Below are 25,395 nucleotides of genomic sequence, written 5' to 3' on the forward strand. Positions count from 1 at the left end.
CGAAGAGAGAAGCTGTGTTTTCTTGCCAGTCCTTCTGTGTTTCTCTTGTCTTCCCCAAGGAATAGGAGAGTAGAAGGCAAAGTACGTTTTTTTTTGTTTTGTTTTGTTTTTTTGCATTTTTTTTCTCAAGAGACATTATCAGGCAATAATTTATCAATTACCAGAAAATGTACAGGTTTATTCATGTATGTCTGGTAGGTGTAAGATTTTTTTATCACAGTATTTCATTCCAAAATCATTTTAAAGCATGACTTCATTCATATTTTTCATGCCTTCTTTTACCAGAATGTTGTTAAAATTGGGAGTTTTCTTCTTGATCTTGATACCAAAGAACATTGGGCCATCATCCAGGCTTCAGAAGCTGGCACTGCACTCCTGTTAAAACATTATGAAACCTACATGAAGAATGTGGCTCGTAATATGAAGCATACGTATTTGAACCCTTTTACTATTAATACACCAAACATTGGTACGTATGTGTTTGTGGATATATAAAAAAATAAAATAAAAAATTTTCATCTGGAGACACCACGGTCAGTGCTATTGAAACAGTACTGACAGATCTATTGAAAGGAAATCCAATGCTTGCAGCCACTACATACCCACTAACATGCCCGTTCAAATTATTCACTCAGCCTTGTCAAGGACCACTCTAGGCTTCATCCTCAGTTGGTGCCGAAAAGGCCTTTGATATGGTAGACTCCCTATCAGACAGAACTCCTAGTATGTTACACTTGATTTATCCAACAGTCCCTGGCAACTGCTGCTTGTATGGCTCCTCAACTGGAGACATGCTCCACATTTTTGGACCTGCCCAGTTCTGCATATTGTTTTGTACTCAGATCTACACCATCACCCAAAAATTCACAAAATGCATCAAGCCTAAGGAACCACTCTTCTTCCCATTCCAGCACAATACACTACATTAAAAAACATACAAAACTCCATTGTAAGCCACCGGATCAATGTGGCATGCTCCTACATCCCTGCGTTATAAAAAAGCCCAACCACACCTATAATACAACAATGGTTCCACCATGTCAATGATATAAAACACCTCAAAGAACCAGCTCTATTTAAGGGTACTGATTTGAAATTCCATACCACTTGGCACTATTGGATTTTTTCCTCATGCCCTTTCTCACTCCCACTTTCCCCCAGGTAGCAGTGTAAAGATCTAGTTGCCCCACCCGGGACAACCCTCCCTCCCTCCAGTTGGCTTCCCCCTTAGACTGCTCCCCCTCTTTTCTAATTCACCCTCCCATAGAGGGGACAGTTCCTCCCTCCCCCACCAGTTCCCACATATGAATCCCTTCCCACCACGCCCATTTCCCTCAAATGTTAAAACTATTGCATCTGAAATATCCCGACCAAATCAAGCTGAACATTTCTCCTTCAAAGCAAAATTTTGCATTGACGCATACATGCATGGTACACATGGAAGACATTATTGTCAGATCATGACTATTTAAACCACTATACCAAGGCTCAAAATGTTAAGTTGTGAGCTATTAGCCAGGCCTTAAGAGTTACTCGCCACCAGTTGCCTCACCCAACCCCTACCCTGCCCCTAATTCCGCCCCTAAACATATGCTCATAAATCATCTCTTGAAATTACACTGTTAAATGTTTTATGCAGAATTAAGTTTACAAAAATAAATATCAACAACCTCATCAGTGCCCATCAATGCAGCCTCATCAGTACCCATCAGTGCAACCTCATCTGTGCCCATCAATGCAGCCTGTCGGTGCCCATCAGTGCAGCATATTAATGCAGCCCCATCAATGCCCATCAATGCAGCCCCATCAGTGCCCATCAAGGCAGCCTCATCAGTGCCCATCAATGCAGCCTCATTGGAGCCAATTCTTTTTCTAGTGATTGGGGAAGGGAGAGGAAGAGGAGAGCTGGCCGAATCACACAGAGAGGGGCTCTCCTTTTGTGACGCAGCTTGGATCTGAAACGCAAGCTGCTGTGAAACAAAGTCCCGCCTGGGACCCCTTTTCTTTGTGCACTGGTGCTGGATTGGCTCTTATGATAGACATCACACTACTGCAATTTCCTGTCATTGGACCAGTGTGCTGTCGATTATAGGAGCTGGTCCAGGAGGCTGGACTTTGTTTGACAGTGGAGTTACCCTCTCTGTCTTATCCGGCTGGCTCTCCTCTTCCTCTCCTCTCCCTTCCCCACAGTTTTCTGGCCAATCACTGGTAGGAGAATCGACTCCCATTCAATCCTGCCTGCCAGCGGCACCTGGCCTCCTCTGATGCAGGCTCCACACTTGCCCTTAGCTAAATTTCACTTGCCTAATGTAAGCGGGTGAGTGGAAATTTTGAGGGCTACACTATACTGTACCTTGCCAGCTATATTTCCTGTAATGATTGCCCATGCCTATCATGCTTGATGAATGCTGCATCACCTTTTAGAATACTACATAAAGAATATATGGAAAATATGGTGGCTGCAATATATGCTCATTACATATGCATGCCCGACTTCCTGCTTTCAGTGCTATACAGTATTGCTCCTATGGGTCATCAAGCGCATAACCACCCCTCAACTTGTTGTAAAACAGCCGCTGGTATCCGATAGTGTCACTGTACTGGGGGCTTTAAAGTGCCTTTTGCCACCAATGATAAAGGTTGAAGGGAGGGAATAATGGCAAGAACCACCAATGATTTGTGAAATTGTTGTCGGCGTGCGGGTGGGGGGGGTAGTTCTTTGGGTTTAGCCATGACATCTAGCCATTGCACAAAATGCAATTTCAGTGCAATGCAATTTCATCCTTCAGAGTACTTTCTTCCCCTGGAAGATTTATACTGGGTTTTAGTGGGTAACATTTAAAGTGTGGCGAAAAAAGGTTATGTTATTTTTGTCTTATAACAAAAAGTAAGGAATGTAAGGAAAACTGTTTTTTTTTCTTCTTTCTGTAAAAATTTGTAGTTTTTTTTTTATTATTAAAATTATATTAAAAATAAAAAAGTGGTGATTAAATACCATTAAAATAAATTTCTATCTGTTATACAAAGTAAAATACAAATTATTTGGGATCGGTGCTACATGCCTGAGTGACATTCAAACTAACAGCACTGAAAATTAAAACGTGGCCTGGGAAGGAATGGGGTTTAACATGCTGGTATTGTGGTGGTTAAACAAAATGCACACTGAAAAGATCTACATAAAGTTACCTTACATACAGTATATCAAGAGAAAAAAACATTAAAGTGACTATATGCTTCCTTTCAATTGATTGTATTCCTCTTCCCCAACAGTTGTGTCAGTGACACGTTTAGATAAGGAAAACTGTGCTGGTGTCACACTACCGCAGTATGAAACACTACGTGGAGAAAAGCCGAGTGACCAGGAAACTGCACTGATTCTTCCAAACACTAATTTCATGTCCCAGAATATGAATGGTAAGCAGTGATAACATGACAAAAAATGCTAAAGTGAAACTTTATGCTCCAGAAGAAAATTGTGCAGCAGGAGAATGCCCTATAACAACTAATGCCAGGTACACACGACCGGACTTTCCGGCAGACCAGGTCCGATGGAATCAGTCCGTCGGACAATCCGATCGTTTTTCATTTAAAATATCTGACGAACCTAGAAATGGAACATGTTTCAAATCTGTCCGACGGACTCAATTCTTATCGGGAAAACCGTTCGTTTGTATGCTGGTCAACGGACCAAATACGACGCAAGGGAAGCTATTGGCTACTGGCTATTGAACTTCCTTTTTTAGTCCCGTCTTACGTCATCACATTCAAAACTAATGGACTTTAGAACGGACTTAGTCCGTTCGTGTGTGGCCAAGTCCGTTAGTTCGGAAAGTCCGTCGCAACTCCACCGAAAGTCGGTCTGAAAGACCGTCGGACTTAATCTGCTGGAAAGTCCGGTCGTGTGTACGCGGCATAAGGAGCACTAGTTAATTTCCATTGCATCTGGTGGAAAACGTATTTTATGTCTTTTTTGTCCAGGGTCGTGCACAGGTGTCGGGGCTATGCACTCATTCCTGTGTACCTGTTAAACTAGGCATGTGCGGGTGAGTCCGTACAGTCACTGCGTCTTAATTTGCTTATATAGACTGCCTGCATGCAGTTCCCTGCTAGTCCAAAAACAAACGGCTCTTCACACTCTATGCTGTGCACTCATGTGCATGAGCCCTAAGTTGAAATCTGGGTTGAAGCAAAAGATGACATGGGATAAGTACTCTTATTTGAATTTTCATCTTATTTGTGTATATTTTTCAGTTTTGTGCCATAATCCAGTATAAAACCTATAAAGAAGTTTCTATTAGTAGTATAGATCAGGGATCTCCAAGCTCAACAGCCCTCCAGCTGTTGTGGAACTACATGTCCCATGAGGCATTGTAAAACTCTGACATTTGCAGACACTAGTCATGATGGGAATTGTAGTTCCTGAACAACTGGAGGGCCATCGTTTGGAGACCCCTGTAAATCTAAACAAAGGGCCAGTGAACTGTCCTTCAGACTTTAGAAGGGCCAGACTGTGGCCAGTGGGAAATTTGTCCTGGCATCAGCGGGTGTAAACTGTGCCCCATAATTGATATTCGGGGGAGGAATAGTGCCCCATTTTTGGTGTCCAGTGGTAGGAATTATGCCCCATTGTTGGTGTCAGTGGGAGAAATAGTGTCTCGTATTAGTGCCCCAGGGGTTGGATAAAGGCAAGCAAAGGGCTTTAGTTTGGAGACCACTGGTATAGATACAGTAGGTCACTGCTGCTTTCTTTCCTTGTGCATTGTAACTTGCCCCCCTAAAGTTTTCTGCAGGCGGCCTGAAGTGGGTGGGCCTACACAACTATGATGTCGCTGCTACATATATAGGGTAATATCTGGGTTTGCAAAGGCCCTTGGTGCACACAAAGTGGATTTATATCCTTTTTGATTAATTTGGTATATACTATATTTATTGGCATATAACACTCACTTTTTTACCATGAAAATTTGGTGCCAATATTGTGCGTGTTATACGCCAATACTTCAATTTTAGCTGCCTCTGAGGGGACAGGGAGGGGGGGGGTGGACGAGCGCCGTCAGATTACATACAGTGAGAATCTCTGTTTACTTGGCAAACCTCTGTAATAGGAAGTCCTGTCTCCTGGGCCACCATTGGACCACTGTTCTGTCTATCATAGTAGATTCTCACTCTATGTATCCTGTCAGCGCTCATCCCGCCCCCATTCCTGTCCCCTTTAGGCTGCAGATGGGTATCAATCAGGCTGCACTGATGGCAATGGTGAGGCTGCTGCATTGATGGCAATGGTGAGGCTGCTGCATTGATGGCAATGGTGAGGCTGCTGCATTGATGGCAATGGTGAGGCTGCTGCATTGATGGCAATGGTGAGGCTGCTGCATTGATGGCAATGGTGAGGCTGCTGCATTGATGACAATGGTGAGGCTGCTGCATTGATGACAATGGTGAGGCTGCTGCATTGATGACAATGGTGAGGCTGCTGCATTGATGACAATGGTGAGGCTGCTGCATTGATGACAATGGTGAGGCTGCTGCATTGATGACAATGGTGAGGCTGCTGCATTGATGACAATGGTGAGGCTGCTGCATTGATGGCAGTGGTGAGACTGCTGCATTGATGGCAGTGGTGAGACTGCTGCATTGATGACAATGGTGAGGCTGCTGCATTGATGACAATGGTGAGGCTGCTGCATTGATGACAATGGTGAGGCTGCATTGATGACAATGGTGAGGCTGCATTGATGGCACTTTTGAGGCTGCAGAATGGCATTGATAGCAATGGTGAGGCTACAGATGGACACTGACCTTTTTATTTTGCTTGAAAGTTCCCTATTTAAAATGTAATTTTTTTTTTCCTGAAACGTCCCTCTTAAAATGAATGTGCGTGTTATACACCTGTGCTTGTTATACGCCAATAAAATCAGTATTTAAGTGGAAGTTTTTGTGTCAGCTTCAAAGAGAAGATGTTTTCCTGTAGTAAGTGCAGAAGTCATTTTTGTTCATTGTTTGACTTCCAAAACATAGTGGTTGTCTGTGCTATAAATGATTGTTTGCTTTAAGTCAAAACAAAACTATGTAGCCCATTTAAGTTTGATGGTAAAAATTATTTTTTAGGGCTCATGCACACAGTTTGCAGCACAAATCTGCTCTAGTGTACAAATCCTTCCATCTTTCTGCACCCGGGAAATCACATGCATTTACATGTATTCCCCAAATGCAGAAGTTCTGTGTTCATACACCCTGTACATACAGTTTATCAGATGAGAGATTGGCTTTCAAGTATACACAGCTTACCCTCCAGTACCCCTAGTATGTAGCACCCTCCTAAGTAGGTGCTAGGGTAGTTGGATAAATGTTAGCGTTGTTTTTGACAGGTAAATTTAGTTGCCACACTGTAGTCAGGTAAAAGCATAGTTTGGCTCACTGAACTACTGAGCTGCAATTGTCTAGTCATGCCTAATCTGTGTGCTGTGCTACTGTTAGTCTGCTGGATAGCTCCCACTGTATCAAGGCAACTTGAGAAGTTTCTGGATAATAGGTGTCGAGCTATGCATGTGAATATTGATGCAGCCCTGGCCTATCCCAAAGAGGCAGGCTCTGAAGGTGTATTTATTTTTACATCACACAGAGCTCTGGGTCTTGTCCCAGTGTGGAAGAGTCCAGCTTGAGGGGGGCACGCTGCTCTCTCAGGCACAGGCTGCCATATGGAGGCCTCATGTGGGTGACCTGAGGGAGGAATTCAGAGACCCGGGTGATTAGAAAAAGCTGACTGAGGGGAGTTGTCTGTCACAGATCTGTCTAGTATCACTGGAGGGCATTGCTTGGAAGATTGGAAGGAGGCATCCATCTGTCCTTAGGCCTCGTGAGTACAGTCATTGCTGGATCTTGGGGACCTTGTGCTCCAGCTTACCCCTCTGGTGCCTAGAATAGTCAGCTGTGGGTCTATTATAGAGGACACCGGCTGGTGTTCTGAGGAGCTCTGTCCAGCTACTTTACTACTTAAAGGGACTTTGCTCTACTGGCTCTACTTCTTACACTAAAAGGAAGATTAAGTCCTCAGTTTACATAGTTCTTATTCTTGGAGTATCCCACCACTACCCTCATCCCTGTCCAAGTTCTCCAAAAATAAAAACAAAAACATCCCCTAGACTGATCTTTGGCGAAAGAGTAAATGAGCTTGTTGTATGCCTGGCTGTGGGGCTGAAGTTGGGAAGACCTGGCCAGTAATCCCTGTGGCTTCTACAGGCGTAGCACTACAAGTACATACAGCTTTACCCCCTGTACTCATTACAAGAGAGATCGCCCTGGTCCCCTTCCCCTTTTTCTTGTACACACAGCCCACTTGCATGCATACAAAGAACACATCTGGGCAGAAGCAAAGCAATAAGAAAAAAGTTATTAAAATGTATACATTTTGAGCTTAGTGCTGCTTGTTCTAAAACTATGCTAGGCACTGACCCATGAGTGCCATTTTGGCAAATACAGCCCTGGTTATATAGGGCCTGTTCTCACCGTTGGAGCTTGTGTTATGATGCACATAGTGTGCATTGTTATACATTGTGCATGCTTGCTGCAAGCATTTTTACATCTATGCACAATAGCAGGGCCGTTTGAAGGAAATCGGGGGCCCCAAGCAAAATGGACATGGAGGCCTCAGTGTGTGTACTTCCTGTCAGTCCGGCTGGAAACAGGAAACTGAATCTCCTGTACCGCGCGGACTGCAGGAGGAAGGAAGAGGAGCTTGGCCACTCTACAGGCTGCAGCTTATAGGAAGCGGCGGCCAGTGTCGCGGCTGGGGCCCCAGGCCAGCTCAGGGCCCCAAGCAATTTCTTGTTTTGCCTGTCCTGTCGTGATTGGCCTGCACAATAGTGCACTGTAATACGCTGCCGTGCTTTTGAATGTGGCGCTGTGTGCTGCACTTCATTAAAAAAAAAAAAATCCAATGCTTCTTTATTTTGTGAACAAGGCACATGGAGTACAGTCTTTTTTTTTTTTGTGTCCTTGCACTGAGCCTGCGTTGATCAATTCAGGTCAAGGCAACTCAACACACCTAGTGTGAGCCCATAGTGTACTGATCCTTACATAATACATAACTAATTCATAATAATACATACAGTTGAATAATGGGTGTGTTCTAAGGCTGGTGCTTCGTGGCATGTTAAAAAAAAAAAAAACATAAACAATGTCATGGTCTGATTGTAAAACTGAAAAGACTTTAATTTCCTTGTTTGTAGTTCAGGCTGTCATGGGACAGCTATCAAGGCGAGTGAGAAGTGAAGCATTACCTAAGTCTATTTAAACCAGAGATTATCAGTGCCAAAGAAATACAAAGGACTTTATTCAGTGGCAATACAGCATAGAGAAAATGTACAGAAAAATAGGGAGTAAATAATGGTTATCTTATTTTTTATTTAGAAAGGAAAATATATTCTACCGTTGCAAGGTTAATGAAAAGTCATATAACTGGAGACATTAATGACTGAAATGTAAGATACACAAATCTATTAAAGGGATTGTAAAGGGAATAAAAAATAAATAACAAACATGTTATACTTACCTCCACTGTGCAGCTCCTTTTGCACAGAGTGGCCCCGAACCTGGTCTTCTGGGGTCCCTCGGCAGCTGTCTCGGCTTCCCCCCGCAAGTACTTCCCATGTTCATGCGAGCTCCCTCGCATGGTGAAAAGCACTTGCGGGCATGCTCCCGTGATACAGCCGGTGGTTATAGCCGCTCACTGTATCACTCAGCCCCGCCCCCTGGCGCGCCGCCTCATTGGATGTGATTGACAGCAGCTCGAGCCAATGGCTGCGCTGCTTTCAATCCATCCACTCTAGCCAATCAACAGCCAGGCTGAGCAGCAAAGAAGATGTCAGAGGCGAGCACGGGACTTTAGAGAGGTCAGGCAAGTAAAAACTGGGGGGGGGGGGGGGGGCTGAGGGGGGCCGGCACTGTCAGATGTTTTTTCACCTTAATGCATTCTATGCATTAAGGTTAAAAAATGTTTACCTTTACAACCTCTTTAAGTCATAAGGGCCAAAACAATGTTTGCTATACCATCAGATGTCTGATTTTAATTTCCTTTCCTATATCTACAAACAAGTGAGATACAATTCATCCCTTTCTGCTGTAGCAGCTCTGTTGATTGTCAGGTTATTTTAGTTATATTGTTCTAGAATAGATCAGATAATAAACAAATTGGTGCTTAAATGTGATGGAAATATTGATTACTGCAAGGATAGAATTATGGGAGTTGGTAAAAATGACTTCTTATTAAAGGTACAGGCTCAGGGTCTGAATCGGCGGTGATTGCTTTAAGTTTACAACTCATTAGGGTCAAGATGACAGACTCGCAACAAGTATACAGTACCTTTTTAAAATCAAGTCCACAATGGGAGCTCCTTTTTTTACTTCACACCTCCATGCTTTTGTTATGGAGATTTAAAGGGATTGTAAAGGCAGAAGGTTTTTCATCTTGCGTTCTATGCATTAAGATAAAAAGCCTTCTGTGTGCAGCAGCCCCCATAATATTTACCTGGGGCCCCTCCCTGTCCAGCAATGTCTGAATGTCTCAGCTGGCCTAGATTCTCCCTCCTGATTGGCTGGGGTCGGGGCTCCGTGTCTGAATGGAAACAGGGACCTGCGACACAGCTCGCATGTCACCATAGCAAGCTGCTTGCTGTGGGGACACTGAACAGGAGGGAAGGGCCAGGATCACAGAGGGACCCAAGAAGAGGAGGATCTTGGCTGCTCTGTGCAAATCCACTGCAACAGAGCAGGTAAGTATAACATGTTTATTATTTTTATTGTAAAAAAAACAAGACTTTACAATCACTTTAGGCCGGCCCTAGATAAATCGAAATTCAGCAAGTGAACCAGACAAATTTCAATCAATCTATTGTCAGGCTGGTTATACTGAAGAAGATTTTTTTTCTGTGCAATCACTGCCAGCAGTGAACATTTGTATTCTAACAGCAGGAAAACCTCCCGCTGACTCTGTTGACCCATGGTTGAAGAAAAGAAAATTGCATAATCTGTGGCTTGCCTTAGCAATTACAATTCTGAGGTTAGCATTTCTACCACTGGATTTATCTGACTGACACTTGAATGGGAAGTTAGAGTGGAAATTAAGGCAAGCTTGTATTGTAGTTGTAAGTTGAGCAAGGAAAGTATATAACCTCTGGCAGGTTTATATTGCTGTTTCCCCGTTATTTGGTAATTTTCTTCCCTTGAACCTGTTTGATTTTAGACTATTTTCTAAAATCTTACATCCATTTTTGGCTAGTTATTTATAAAGCATTGATTAAAACATGAGATCATTGTCATGTCTGGTCACCTGGACCCATTTTTTATTTGTTCACATAGCAAATAAACACTTTTCCAGGAATCAATATTAATCATTTACTTAACATTCATCGTAACTGATGTACTGTGGTTCTTGTGCAGTATCCTAAACCACTTTTGGTTTCTGAACATGTTGCAGGTAATTTGAAATGACATATTAGAGGTACACTTAAATCTCAAACTTGATGATATTGTGGCTCTCACATGCCACTCTAGGTCTAGCATCCTTCTGGGAATATCTGACATACCAAACAAAAGTTGCTGCAGTCATTAAGACCATATGGTCCTTAGGCCCAAGCACTTCAAGCTGCTGTTCTCCTTTGTTTGACGTATGTGAGCTCACATTACTATATGTGCAGGAAAAAAGCTTTTTGTTTTCTACTTTATAAAGGAAACCTGGCCCAAGAAAAAAAATATTAGGCTGCCATAGATAAGCTTGTTTTTAACTTATTAGTTGCCTGGCTGTTAGACTGATCTCCTGAGTCACTGAACTGGAACAATTATGAACCAGATAAAGTCATGGTCTCCTGATCTTAATGCTAGTTCTGGGTCAATGACTCCATAAGCATTGAAGGCAGAGGGTCAGCATGGCTACAAGGCAGATGAGATTTATAGTTTGGTTTTATTTGACCTGCATGCTTGTTTTCACTTCTTTGTGTAATTTTATATTATAAGAATAAAATATGTTATTTATTGCTCATTTATTGCTCATTAATTGTTCCCATTTTTTACACTCTTGTTAACTTTAATGTTTAACTGTCATTTTTTTTTTAAAACAAGGCACTGACAAACTACTTATAGATCGTTCTGATCAAAACAGAGCAAAGAGGGACAAAGTTTCATGGAAAGAAGGTGCACAAAGGGATTCTGAAGCTGTGGTAACTGTTATAATATATCATGGCCTTGGGACTTTACTACCTGAAAGATGGGATCCAGACAAAAGAAGTCTCAGGTACAGACATCAAATACAACCAGTAGAGCAGCTTTTATGCAGTGTGTTTTTAACTTTACCTTTTTAATTTAAATCGATGTTCAAATTATGTATCCATTTTATTTCTAATTAGGGTGCCTAAACGTCCTGTAATAAATTCTCCAGTGGTGAGCATTTATATTCATGAAGCAGATGGAGCATTGGATCAGCCAATCACAGTGCAGTTTAGACTTCGAGAAACGCAAGAACGTTCCAAACCAATTTGTGTGCATTGGAATCACTCTCTCCAGTAAGTAATTATTTGTCAAAATTTGTCCGCTTTATAAAGTTTCCCTTTGCGAATAAAGTATATTTCATCTGAGTGGCTTCAAGAGTATTTCCCCGTTTGCAGTCAAATTTGAGAAAACCCCACTATATTTTTATGTGTTACCGTTCAGCATACCTTAAAGTATAACTAAAGGCAAAAGAAAACGCTTTTCTCGCTTCGGACAGAGTGGAGAGGGATTAGAACCCCTATCAGGTTTTATTGCTGTCTGTGCCCCCATTGGGGAGATTCACCCTCTCTATTTGTCCTGTTTACCATTATCATTAAAGAAGTGAAAGTAATAGAGAATAAAGAAAAGCAATAGAGGGCAACTCTTCCAATGGGGACACTGGATCTGGTGACCCTAGGGGTCCCCAAGGGATTCCCTTAAAGGGGTTGTGAACCATCACTGTTTTTCACCTTCATGCATTCTAACCTTCTTTACCGCAGCAGCGCCCCTAAGCCCCACTTATACTTACCTGAGCCCCGTTATTCCCACGACGTGAATGAGCACACCAGCTCCGGCCCTGGTATGTCCTGATTGATGGTAGCGCAGCCATTGGCTCCCGCTGCTGTCAATCAAATCCATTGAGGTGGGCGCTGGGGGGCAGTCGCCAAGTCCTGCTGTCTGTGTCAACAGAGACAGCAGCCAGACACGGGAGCGCGCCCACACGGGTGTCCCATCGGAGAGCGCTTCTCCAGCAGGGCACGCGAGAAGAGGAGGAGCCAGGAGTGCTGCGGAGGGACCCCAGAAGAGGAGGATAGGGCCACTCTGTTCATAAGCAACTGCACAGCGGAAGTAAATATGACATGTTTGTTTGTTTTTTGTTAATTGAACCTTTACAATCACTTTAATTTGCAGGGATTTTCTCTCACTTCCTGTTTGTGGGACACAGGAATGTAACACACATGATGGAAAAAAAATCTGACAAGGGTTATAACCCTCCCTTGCTCTATCCAAAAAAAAAAAAAAGTTTTACCTACAGTTTAGACTTTATTATTTTTTCTATATTTCTTATGTTTTAGGTGTCTCTTAGAAAGTGTCATGATTGACTGCAAGCATTTCTTAACAATTTCAGTGTTACGTGTCCAAGTAGAAAGACTTAGGGATGGGGTGAACTGCCTCTTAACATACAAGCCCAGCTTGAAAATAATTGATCCTTTGTTAGGACAGACAGTGTTCAAATCTCGATTACAATAGTTGAGATGAATTCCGTTAGCACATCATAGACAGGGTTTATTATGGAAAGCATAGTTCCATGCCTGCCCCCCCCCCCCCCTTAAACAAATATAAACAGTAGGATTTTTCAGTGCTAGAGTTTCCAGAAAAGGGCCTCTAAAAGGTAAGCTGCAATTTTTTTAATATTTTTTCAAGTTATGCTATGTGTACATGTTTTAAATAAAAGTGTAAGTGTTATCACAATTTGGCTTCGAAAGTGCAAACACACTTTAATTTGGCTATTATTATAGTGATGTCTTGCTCAAAACAAGTGTAAATTCTCATTATTGCCCCCGGGGAAATGCCTGTATGTCTTGGTCCTTGTTCGATTATTTGCTTAGTCCATGGATTCAGGCTGTATATGGCAACCCACATTTTAATTTTATAATACATGTACGGTATGTGTGCTTTAAATGTACAATCTTCATTTTCATTTCATAGAATTTTAAAATATCTATAATAATTTTTCAGGTTACCCACACCAGGGGGTGGCTGGTCAGCTCGGGGCTGTGAGCTTGTTTTTCGCAATGAAACACACATTAGCTGTCAGTGCAATCACATGACCAGTTTTGCAGTGTTAATGGATATGTCACGAAGAGAGGTGAGTGAGTTAGGTTTGTTTTAAGGGGAATGTATTGTGGTTTAGTGTACATTGTCTCTATGTGTTTGGGTCCAAACCATACAAAGATTTTTTTTTACTTGCATCTATTTGACTACGTATTATTGTGCATGTTGCCAAAAGGGATGATTTAGGCAGTTTTCTACTTATTGTTAAAAGGTCTGTTAACAGAGCTGAGTAGCTCAAGATGAAATTTACACACAACAAAAGAGCATACGAAATTTCAATTTTAAAACTATAAACTTGGGGAAAAAAAAGTAATATTTTTTAAAATGGACATTTATTAAAATATATATTACAACAACAGTGAAGCACTCCTTCATAACAAATAGCACTTTTTAAATTAAAAGGTGAATATTGTCATCAAAAGAGAGTAATATATATTGTGCAATACTCAAAAGTAAATGGTGAAAAAGTCGCAAAAATTCAATCAAAACATGGGTCTCCCATGTAGCTCCCCCATCTATTGCACTGAGTCTAAACTCATTAGAGACCTTCCGTTTTCCACTCTCACCCACAATGTGGTGCTTCTTGTAGCTATAACGTCTGCAAGATAAATGTCTGAACTGGTAGTCTAATTATCCTGCAAGGAACCCTTTTTGGTTCTGCATAAGGGCAAGGTTGCATTGAGGCCCAGGACTTCATTTTTTTCTTAACATGGTTGCAAAGTCAGAAGGTTTTTTATATTAATGCATTCTGTGGTGCAGCCCCACTAATATTTACATGAGCCCCATCTCAATCCAGCAGTGTTGCAGGACAGTCGTGGATGTCCAGGACTCTCACACATTGGCTAATGCAGCAGCATGGCACCATTGGTTCCCATTGCTGTCAAAGTCAGGGAGCCAATGAGGAGAGAGGGGGCAGGGCAGAACTATGGCTTCATGTCTGAATGGACACACAAGCTACTTGCTGTAGGGGCATTCAGCAGGAGGGAGGGACTGCACAGAGCAGGTAAGTATAACATGTTTGATATTTTTAAAGGGAAAAAAAATATCCTTTAGTATCACTTTAAGGAGGTTTCTGCCTTTCACTTCAATCAGCACATTGTTTTCCATCCCTTTGTCTTGCTCCACTACACCACAGCTTCTTTCAAATATAATGATTCCCTTTTTGCAATCCCTGATGCATCCTGTAAGGGAGCACCAGCTTCTAATTCCACCAATTCTAGGTGGCTTAGGCAGACCATCATTCAGCTTATGGTCTCAAGGATCAGATTACACCCTTTCTTTTCAAGACCCACTCTACTAGATCTATAAGTGTTTATTAGGTTTTTTGACATCAAGATTCTGTTTTCCAGATTTGCAATGCTATCTTCTGTTCACATGTTCTTTATTTTCTACCACATGTACATTGTGGCCTAATCTGTGAATGCAACGTCATTCAGGCGACTCCTTAAGTTGCTTGCAGCTCCTAGTTCTCTGTTGTTTCCTAGGGCATGCTAGCTGTTGGCCATCCCTCAGTTGCACTACTTTCGGGCATCTGAAAGTAGTCCCTTAATGAACAAGAATGAAAAATTGGAATCCTTTTCTGGGTGTCCATTGAGGGAAGCATATTCCACAGCTCTGTGTTTATGAGCATGCTCTCAGTACTGCCTTGCATACTGGTACTGGTGTGTGTCCAATCCTTGTGCAATTCCCAAAAGACTTTCTATGTCCCTCAATGAACAAAAAAATAATTATTTGATGGGTTTTAAAAAAAAAAACAGTTTTTTAGTGATGGGACCACTTATTTATGTTTGTGAAAGTAAGCATTATTTTGTCAGAATAAGGTCTACAAATTCTAGGAAAGCACAGAAATTGTCTCCGTTAGTGGAAGAATGAAAAAATAAAAAAGTAAAAGAATACTATGTTATGTAGGATGAGATGGTGACCTGCTGCATAAAACACTGTAATTAGAAAATTATGTCAATAATTTTACTAGTATGTGCCAATGTTTTAGCATTTTGTTTCCATGGATTATGTATATAATTATACATTATATGTACAGGTGCAGGCATGTCTGTCTGTTACACACTTAGGCTCACTGCTTTACAGTTATGCTTAACTGCTTCTTCATTTAGTTCAAGTCTGTAAGCCAACCAATACATTAAAAAGCAATAAACACCTTTCAGTGACCATTATGATGTTCTGTATGTGAATGGCCTGTGGAAAAAGGTCTAGGATTTGATCTTAAAATGTTATTCTTTATCTGTTTACAGAATGGAGAAGTGCTTCCTTTGCGCATCATTACATACTCTTGCATAGGTGTAACCCTGGGCTTTTTGCTTCTCACTTTACTTTTCCTGTGTATCCCACGATCCCTGCGTTTCAATCAACACAGCATCCATCGGAACCTACTACTGGCTCTCTTCCTGTCTCAGCTCAGCTTCATACTGGGCATCAACCAGGCTGACCTGGAGGTAGCTATGGCATATGTTCTCAGTTTAAAATTGTGTGATCTTATAAGACAAAATATATGTATATATGAGTCAAGCATAACATGGTTCATTTTGCCTCCTGGCTGGAGTTCAGCTTTAATATAAGAAACGTTTATTAATAATAACAAGTGAGAAAATAGCTTGTTTCAAGTAAGCTAGGAAAGATAGATGATGATAAACATTCACAATTATATTTAGTTATGCAGGAAGATTTTATTGTTTGGTCCATCAATTTATTATGTTAACGTTTTCAGTTTGCGATTCCCATTGGATATCAAGTTGCTTCTAGTTACACAGACAGAACTGTTTTAACCTATAAGAAGTGTCGCCTGTGCCAGTGGTTGAGAGTCTTTGCTGTAGACCATAGTACAATTTAAGTGTTCCACAAATACCATCCAGAATAGTGGAAGCATAAGTAATTATCTGCAAAAGCTTCTACGTGCTTGGAGTATAGACTGACTTCTTAATTCCATTGTATAACAGTAGCTGTTTTTGCATTTGGTCCTTTTAGGCCTTGTGCACACTGGGCTTCTGTTTAGCCCTTCTGGCCTCAGATACTCCTGGCAGGAGAAAAGCTTCTTAGAAAAATGAGGTAAAAGGTGTATATTGCACAGGTGTTTGACATTGTACTGCAGTTGCCAGACTAGACTAGACTATTAATTTATTCTGGCCATTGAAATGCATTAATGCTCAAACATTATTATTATACAGGTTTTATATAGCTCCAACAGTTTGTGCAGCACTTTACAACATGAGGGCAGACATTACAGTTACATTTCAATTTTGGTACAAGAGGAATCAGAGGGCCCTGCTTGTTGGAGCTTACAATCTAAAAAACATTAGACATTTCTTGCATTTAGGCAAGTTCAGCTTTTAAATGGTCCTCCTTTTAATATGCCCGTAATTGCCTATGTGTGCATGGACATATAGGATTACATAGCTGTGCTTTTACAGGCTGAAAAAATAAATGCCAAACACCTGTAGAGGCCGAGTTTAAACCCAGTGTGCATGAGGCCTATATAAACTGCCTCAGTTACTGATGCACAAATGCTTTAGTTTAATATAAATTTTCAACATACAAACTAACTAAACTATTTTATTTTTTATTTTTCTCCTTGACATGTTATTTTTTTTCTCACTATATTTCTTTTTTCATGTCTGCCCTTGCCCTACATACTTGCTTCATGTACATTGCCTTCTTGTCTATAAATTATCCATCTGTTTCAGTTTGCATGCACTATCATTGCTATCCTCCTCCATTTTCTCTCCCTCTGTTGCTTTTCTTGGGTTTTTCTTGAAGTTCTGCACATATATCGCAGACTGAGTGAAGTTCGAGATGTCAACACTGGTCCAATGAGATTCTACTATGCTCTGGGTTGGGGTGTACCCGCCTTTATCACTGGTAAGTCTACAACACCTGTACAGGCTTGGCTACATATATCTAAAGCTGGTCATTCATTGCTAGAAAATAGATGTTGTGCAAAATGGTGCTCAGGAGGCAAATAGTACTTAAGCGTTTTGGCACTGCTTAAAGCCATCTGAGATCAACATGTATCAAGCTGCCCTCATCACTTTTTTCCTAATTTCTAGCTCTACCTCTCTTTCCATCAGTCTTTCAGAAGCAAATTTATTTTTCTGTTTGTTTTGGTTTTATAATGGTGGGCAGTTTCTCAGGCCTTTCCAGTTTGTGTTCCACTAACAGCCTTGAGTGTACCTTCTAGCAAAACTGATGCTGGTGTCCCAGATCTTTCTCCTCTGCTTGAGTCCACACCATCAGGCCCCCCCCCCTTTAACTTCATCTGGCACAGCTTCTTTCTCTTCTTTGTCTAGGGAGAAGCTCATCACCGCTGTGTATCAACGAGGGTTTCTGCCACGATAGCTGTGCAGAGGTCACAAATTCAACCTATCCCTAATCCCCCTGCACGGTTGTAGAGTCTATCTCTTATACATAACAGAGGAATCTCAATCCAGACATGGAGCAGTCTGTGTCATCTTTCTCTAAGTTTACCAGTCTGGGTTCCATTAGGAGCCTGGAACCGGCAAAAACCTTCCTGGTGTTTATCCTGTTGCACCCTGTGGTGTATGGCGATTTGCCTAATTTAGATAAGTTTTTCCTCCTCCCAGAAATTTCACTAGGCGCTATCCTATTAAGCAGGGGTTGCTTAAGAATTTGTCTATCCCTGTAGTTGATCCAGCCATTTCCTATCATAACAGGACTTCATTTCCCCTGTGGATGACATATCAGCGTTTAAAGATCCTATAGATAAATTCCTAGAAATCCTTTCCAGGGCCTTGTTCTCTCTTGCAGACCCTGCCCTGCAACGTGCCATCATGGCTAAATTCATCTGGTAGATCTTAAAATGGTATTAAATGATGTTGGCACTGTGCCATGCTCTGTCGGGGGAGCACTGTGCCATGCTCTGTTGTCAGGGTGGGCAGTGTGCCATGCTCTATCAGGGGGCACTGTGCCATGCTCTAATGTAAGGGGCACTATGTCATGCTCTGATGTCGGGCACTACCGTGCCATGCTCTGATGTAAGGGGCACTGTGCCATGCTATGATGTCAGGGCACTGTGCCATGCTATGATGTCAGGACACTACTGTGCCATGCCCTGTCAGGGGGGCATTGTGTCATGCTCTGATGTAAGGGGCACTTCATGTTCTTATGTCGGGGCACTACTGTGCAATGCTCTGATGTAGGGGGCACTGTGCCATGCTCTGATGTAGGGGCACTACTGTAACATTCTCTAATGTAAAGGGTCACTGTGCTATGCTCTGATGTAAGGGGTCACTGTGCTATGCTCTGATGTGAGGGGGCACTACTGTGCCATGCTCTGATGTGAGGGGGCACTATGAAATGCTTTAATATCAGGGGGCACTACTGTGCCATTCTCTGTCAGGGCACTACTGTGCCATGCTTTGACATCGGAGCACTTCTGTGCCATTCTCTGATGGAAGAGGCATTGTGCCATGCCCTGATGTCAGGGGGCACTATTGTGCCATGCTCTGATGTCAGGAGACACTGTACCATGCTCTGATGTAAAGGGGCACTCTGGTACTAACTGACACTGGCTGGCAGGGTCACGAACTGACACTGATGTCACTAAAAAGAAGTCCTTTCATTCACCTCAACCCTTCAGGTTCAAGCATGGGACTTGGCTCCACTGCAAGTCTTGGCCCTCCTAGTCCTCCAAGCTCAGTGACAGGTCTTGCAATGTAGAGATAACTGCACTTTGCAGAGTGGAGGGACAGTTACCGGCCCTTGCAGCCACTTGGTCCTGGGATATTTCCAACCTTGTTTCATCACTGAAAAGACTAGTGGACCTTCTCGCTGCCTTGTCTCAGCTTTTGAGTAAGGGTGCTATATCTCTGGTCAAGAAAGGGAAAAACATTCAAGGGTTCTACTCAAACTTATTCATTATACCAAAATTCAATGTGGACATCCACTTTTGGATTTAAAGATAATATCTTTCTGCAAGTGAAAAATTTCTGCATGGAATCTGCAAGATCAGTTCTTTATTTACCTTTTTTTTGGTTAATGAGTTGGTTGGATAAGGGTTTGGTGTGGATTTTGGTGGGGCACCCCACGCTGTTTTAATAAAAATTTTGCTGTGATTCCCCTTAAAATCCCCAACAGACCCGAAGGGCCCGTATGGAATAGGGGGCCACACTGTTTTGTTCCTGCATTTTTAATTGTCGGCATACTTTTGTTTACATTTCAGCTCTCAGTGGAGTAGCCTGCTGATGAATCATCGGTTGTTAAGGATGCAGCAGCCGGCCTTCCTTAACCAGCCATTCTTCACACAGAATTTACATTGATAATTTTTCGACCGATCCGAATTCTAATCATTCTGAAAATTTGGAATTCATTAGAAAATTAATAAACAAAATGAATTTCAACTAACTTTGTTAATATTTAATTTGGATAGAACTAAATAACCAAAAAGTCGTCCGAATGTATATTCGGACCGAAACAAATTACACATGTCTACTATCAATCCAGTGTGCAAACAGCAGGACTACTGGTGTTAGAATGCAAAGTAAAAGGTTTCAAGGCCCCCCATTATTCTCATGGGATTGCGGCAGCCAGGAAAAGGTTTCAAGGTTTCAGTTTTTAATCATGGCAGTGCGAGGTGATGGTGCCTTGTAACTCTCAGGCTGGGCGAACCCTTGAAACCTAGGTCACATGAAATTAGCATCTTCTAGAAGGCTGTAGAGCCCCTATATAAAGAGGGTTCTGATAAGGGGTTGTTGCCAAATGCGTCAGGATGAGGAAGAGCGGGGAGCTTTAAATATTTCTTCTTCTTATGAATAATGGTTTATTTCTATAGTACATATTACAGACAGTTTTATTATCTTGATTTATACTTTGCTGTTTTGTTCATATATCACCTTCTTATGCCTCATTTCCCTAGGTCTGGCAGTGGGGCTTGACCCTGAAGGTTATGGCAACCCTGATTTCTGCTGGCTTTCTGTATCTGACACATTAATCTGGAGCTTTGCAGGGCCTGCTGGCTTTGTCATATCAGTAAGGAAAACTACTTCGTATTAAAGTAGCTGTTTTCTCGTCTGATTCAGTGAGACACTATGATCAAGCTGTGTTGAATTGTCCGAGCATTGACTGTACCCCATCACTAACAACCTAGCTACCGTTTATTAGAATTGTCTTGCAGTACTGTTTTCCAGCTTTTAGAATGTATACTGGTAAATCCGTATATATAGTCTTGTGACATAGCAGCCTTTTATTAACATGACCTATATAAAGGAGATCCTTAAAGAGGTTGTAAACCTTCTTGGGTAATTTGTACCTATAAGTAAGCCTAGAATTAGTAAGCAATATATAGCAATTTAGGTGACTTCTGTGCTCCCCTTCAGTTCCCCACTCACCAGATCCCTGCACCCCTGCAGAGGCAAATTGCATGCAGTGAGTGTGGTAGCAGTCCTCAGGGCAATCACCTCCTCATTAGCTCAGCACATAATGAGGTATCCAGATCCTTGAGCCTCTCTGGGGGTAAGCCGTTCTTAGTAGATTCGATTTTAGTAATTATCTCCTTCATGGTAAACCACATACTAATAATAATACCCTCATGGACAAAAGAGATGGGTACTCGTAGTGTAAATCCAGATGATTTTATTAAAATTTTAAGTATAAAAACACCACTTAGCATATTCAAGTGTGTAAGCTAGCATAGCTTGGTTGCAGTACAAAGCGGCGGGGGTTCCAATGACCGGAGCACCGCAACCGGAAATTACGTGAGTGGGTACCAAGCTCCAACTTACGCGTTTCGTCATATTGCAAGCTGACACACCAGTTTGCAATTATCACTATTATTAGGGCTTTATCTGTATAAACTTGCCTTAAATACTGGGTGAGAACACCTGCTGGGATATCTATTTTATTTGAGTTTAGCACTCACTACTTCAGGTGACAGCAGTGTTTTTTCACCTATTTTACATTCACCTGGAAAGAGTGACCCATTCCGGAGGAGCACTCTTCAGGTGACGGGCAGCACCACCCACCCCTCTACGCATATAACTTTTACTATTGGTACTCTGGTTGGAGCTCCTTGGGGGAGGCAGCAGCCCAGCCTACACCTAAGCGCGGAACCTAACAAATATTATTAAATATTATATCTGAAAATCTTTTTGGCTTCAATAATAATAAAAAATTTTTTTTTTATAAAAATATATGTATATATATATATATAGATGTATGTGTGTATGTGTGTGTATATGTGTGTATATATATATATATATATATATATATATATATATATATATGTGTGTATGTATGTGTGTTTTTGTGTTTAGATAGCATTTAACGATTCTCTTAGTAAAATGAAATACAAAAATACCTTTTGCCTTGCTGAGGAAACCTATATAAATGTGCTGCAGTTTTGTTAATAAAAAATGTATAAAAAATTATTTAGGTTGAAATATTTGTATTTTTTACAGACTGGACTGTTTCTTTGCATTGTTTCTGGGCGTGCATCCTGTGCAGCACAGAGGAAAGGATTCCAAAAGAAAGGGACAGCGTAAGTGCCACTATTATTTCTCTGTCCATTCTCAGTATTGTCTTCTATTTACTCTTCTTGGTGGACAGCTTTTGTATCCATATGCAACAGTGTACACTAACCAAAACATACCTATGTCTGCATGTAGTTACTAAACCTGTTCTGCATATTTAGCAGTTCAGCCTTGCAAAATCTGGACAATGCCACAGGTCCATGTGGCCAAGGCTTGGTTTACTTCTGGACAATGCCACAGGTCCATATGGCCAAGGCTTGGTTTACTTCTGGACAATGCCACAGGTCCATATGGCCAAGGCTTGGTTTACTTCTGGACAATGCCACAGGTCCATGTGGCCAAGGCTTGGTTTATTTCTGTACATGATTGACATTTTTTCAAGCTTTTTTTTATGACTGTGATCATGTATCGAACAGTATGGAAAATGATCAAACATAACATTTGCTATCTGCTGTTGTTTGCTCGTAGATCTGGACTCAGATGTTCCATATTCCTGCTTCTCCTTGTTAGTGTGTCTTGGATTCTTGCTCTGTTGTCTGTTAACAGCGATCTACTGTTCCTACACTACACTTATGCTGGTGTTGTCTGTGCTCAGGTAATTAAGATTTTTCTTATAACGTGGTGCATTTCAAAGCCCGGTAACTATTCATCTAATAATGGTGTCTCTTGGCAGGGTCCTCTCATCTTTTTGATCAGTGTGATATTCAGCAAAGATGTACACAGGTCACTTAAACACAGCGTTCGTAAAATGAATGAACCTAGTGTCACCACAAAGTCCACCCTAACTTCGGTAACTGCTGTATTATGATTCTGTTCTCTTTTTAAATTCTGTTCTCCTCTGTGGCATGTGTGTTTTTTTGTAATTCCAGCATATTATGCATCTAATGATACAATGAATGGTCTCTTACAGTCGCATCCACATAACAGTTATGCAGATGGTCAGCTCTATCATATGCCATTTGGTTCTTCAACTGGCTCTTTGCACAGTTCTATACATTCAAGAGGGAGTCATTGTTACCTGCCAATCCTGCTCAGGTGAGACACTGTTCTATCATAAGGCAAGCATGTAATGCCTTGTAGACTTTGGGGGATATTTACGAAAGGCAAATCCAGTTTGCACTACAAGTGCAAAGTGCACTTGAAATTGCACTGAAAGTGCACTTGGAACTGCAGTCACTGTAAATCTGAGGGGTAGATCTGAAATGAGGGGAAGCTTTTTCTTTTTATTTACAGTGCTATTCTAAAGCAGCTGAGGGAGAATTTATGAATTATGTTGTCTAATTATAATACATCTGTCTCAGATTTCCCTTATTGCTCCTGTTTAGCATCCTATAGCTGTGTAGTAGAATTTATTAATGCCCCCAATCTATCTTATTGCTACTTATAGTCAGAAGAAATAGTCCCTTACAACGTAAGGCTGGTTATGCTGAAGCGCCAGAAACTACCACCATATCATATTACACTATTGGGAACGTTTCAGGTTTCCCACCCCTGCTGGTTTCACCGCAGTATGCGTTAACGCTGGGGAGCTGGGTGCTGATGTCACCTGCTGGGTAAAATGTCACATGCGTTTCATATTCTCTGCTATTCAGTGTAGAGAAAGCACTGTTCTGCTGCTCTGATCTCCACTTTGTTGCTGCTGCCCTCCCGACCTGGACACATCCAGATGCTCGATCCTCAGCTGCCTAGATTTGAGAGAACCTGAGGTCCTACCTCACACTTTGGGTGTAGTTGCATACCGTTATGCAGTGCAATATGTCTGCACATAGACACAGAAGGGATGTTGGTTGATTCTCTGTGGGGTTACTCCCTTCCGGGATGACCTCCCCATCTAGGTCTTGAACATCGTGTTTATTCTCTGTGCCCTCCCTCTGACCGTGTAAAGTAAACAGAGAGGTTCATCTGTCTGCTAGGGGGCTTGGCCTCATCCGATTGCAAATTCAGGCATTGGCCGGTCAGGCAACGCATGGCAAGTCTGCCGTTCTTCGTTGGGCCTGTTAGTGTTTTTTGCTGTTTTTCCAACCCCTCAATTGAACTATTTTTGGATGCCTCAAAAGCATATGAATTTCTGTGTCCTTCAATGGGCACGAAAGAAAATAGGGTTTTTTAACTTGCTTAAAGCGGACCTTCAGTCATTTTTTCAAATTTCCATCTATTAAATCTTCTGCCCTTGTTGTTTTAACTTTGGATAATAAAACTTTTTTTTTTGCCAGTAAATACCTTATACAGCCAACTTCCTGTTTCTTGTCTGGTCATTAGCCTAGGCTTATGACATCATGTACAGCTCTCTCTCTCTCTCTCTCTCTCTCTCTCTCTCTCTCTCTCTCTCTCTCTCTCTCTCTCATCAGAGTTTGCCAGGAAGGGGGGGGGGGGGGTGAGTCATAAGAGGGTCAATGAGAACTGCAGGGCTGCAGAGCTGGAGGTGTGCCTCTGTGTAAATCCAGGAAGTGAACAGGCAGCAGCTTCAGCTGCCCACAGTTAAAATGGCTGCAGCCAGACTTAGTAGAGATATTTATTTGCGTAGTAGTTGGTTGGTCAGACATATTTACGTGGCTATTTGACTGTAACCATGTTGTTCACCCTTAGAGCTGAAGCTGGACTCAAGAATGGTCATTCACTTTTGGAGTTAAAGGATCCTAATAGAAAGGATAGCCAAGAAGGTAATACATATACGCTTTCCTTATCTGACTATGCACGCTAAAGTATTTACATACACTGAATGAACAGTAAAAACACTTTAAAACAACATAAAACAACCCCTCATTCACCTCTACAGCTATAGACATCTTTAACAACTTAAGGACAGAGCCTCATTTTGAGATTTGGTGTTTACACGTTGCAAGTTAAAATCAGTTTTTTTGCAATTTCGCACTGCGCTGCTTTAACTGGTAATTGCGCGGTCATGCAATATTGCACCCAAACGAAATTTGCGTCCTTTTCTTCCCACAAATAGAGCTTTCTTTTGATGGTATTTGATTGCCTCTGCGATTTTTTTTTTTTGCGATATAAATGGAAAAAGAGCGAAAATTTTGAAAAAAAAAGATATTTTCTTCTTTTTGTTATAAGAAAAATCGAATAAACTAAATTTTAGTCATACATTGAGGGCAAAATTTATTCAGCCACATGTCTTTAGTAAAAAAAATGTCAATAAGCGTATATTTTTTGGTTTGCGCAAAAGTTATAGCGTCTACAAACTAGAGTACATTTTCTGGAATTTACACAGCTTTTAATTTATGACTGCCGATCTCATTTCTTGAGGTGCTAAAATGGCAGGGCAGTACAAATCCCCCCCAAATGACCCCATTTTGGAAAGTAGACACCCCAAGGAAATTGCTAATGGGTATGTTGAGCCCATTGAATATTTATTTTTTTTGTCCTAAGGGATTGAATAATGACAAAAAAAAAAAAATTTTTTTTTACAAAAAGTTGTCACTAAATGATATATTGCTCACACATGCCATGGTTATATGTGGAATTGCACCCCAAAATATATTCCGCTACTTCTCCCGAGTATGGGGATACCACATGTGTGGGACTTTTTGGG

General features: G+C 41.5%; 1 protein-coding gene across 1 annotated transcript in view; it reads left to right on the forward strand.

The window, feature by feature from the left end:
* CELSR2 (cadherin EGF LAG seven-pass G-type receptor 2) overlaps nucleotides 1-25,395 on the forward strand; it is a 142,062-nt gene that overhangs the window by 107,299 nt on the left and 9,368 nt on the right. The window contains exons 19-31 of the mRNA XM_077484453.1: nucleotides 286-469; nucleotides 3,271-3,414; nucleotides 11,116-11,287; nucleotides 11,400-11,555; nucleotides 13,261-13,390; nucleotides 15,606-15,806; nucleotides 17,052-17,226; nucleotides 20,240-20,352; nucleotides 21,780-21,859; nucleotides 22,320-22,446; nucleotides 22,525-22,641; nucleotides 22,762-22,886; nucleotides 24,438-24,511. Coding sequence (XP_077340579.1) covers nucleotides 286-469; nucleotides 3,271-3,414; nucleotides 11,116-11,287; nucleotides 11,400-11,555; nucleotides 13,261-13,390; nucleotides 15,606-15,806; nucleotides 17,052-17,226; nucleotides 20,240-20,352; nucleotides 21,780-21,859; nucleotides 22,320-22,446; nucleotides 22,525-22,641; nucleotides 22,762-22,886; nucleotides 24,438-24,511 — 1,798 coding nt within the window. The remainder of the gene's footprint in view (nucleotides 1-285; nucleotides 470-3,270; nucleotides 3,415-11,115; nucleotides 11,288-11,399; nucleotides 11,556-13,260; nucleotides 13,391-15,605; nucleotides 15,807-17,051; nucleotides 17,227-20,239; nucleotides 20,353-21,779; nucleotides 21,860-22,319; nucleotides 22,447-22,524; nucleotides 22,642-22,761; nucleotides 22,887-24,437; nucleotides 24,512-25,395) is intronic.

The sequence above is a fragment of the Lithobates pipiens genome, unplaced genomic scaffold, assembly GCF_037356315.1.
Source record: "Lithobates pipiens isolate NorthernLeopardFrog02 unplaced genomic scaffold, aLitPip1_a1.2 Scaffold_16, whole genome shotgun sequence".
Classification (NCBI taxonomy): Eukaryota; Metazoa; Chordata; class Amphibia; order Anura; family Ranidae; genus Lithobates; species Lithobates pipiens.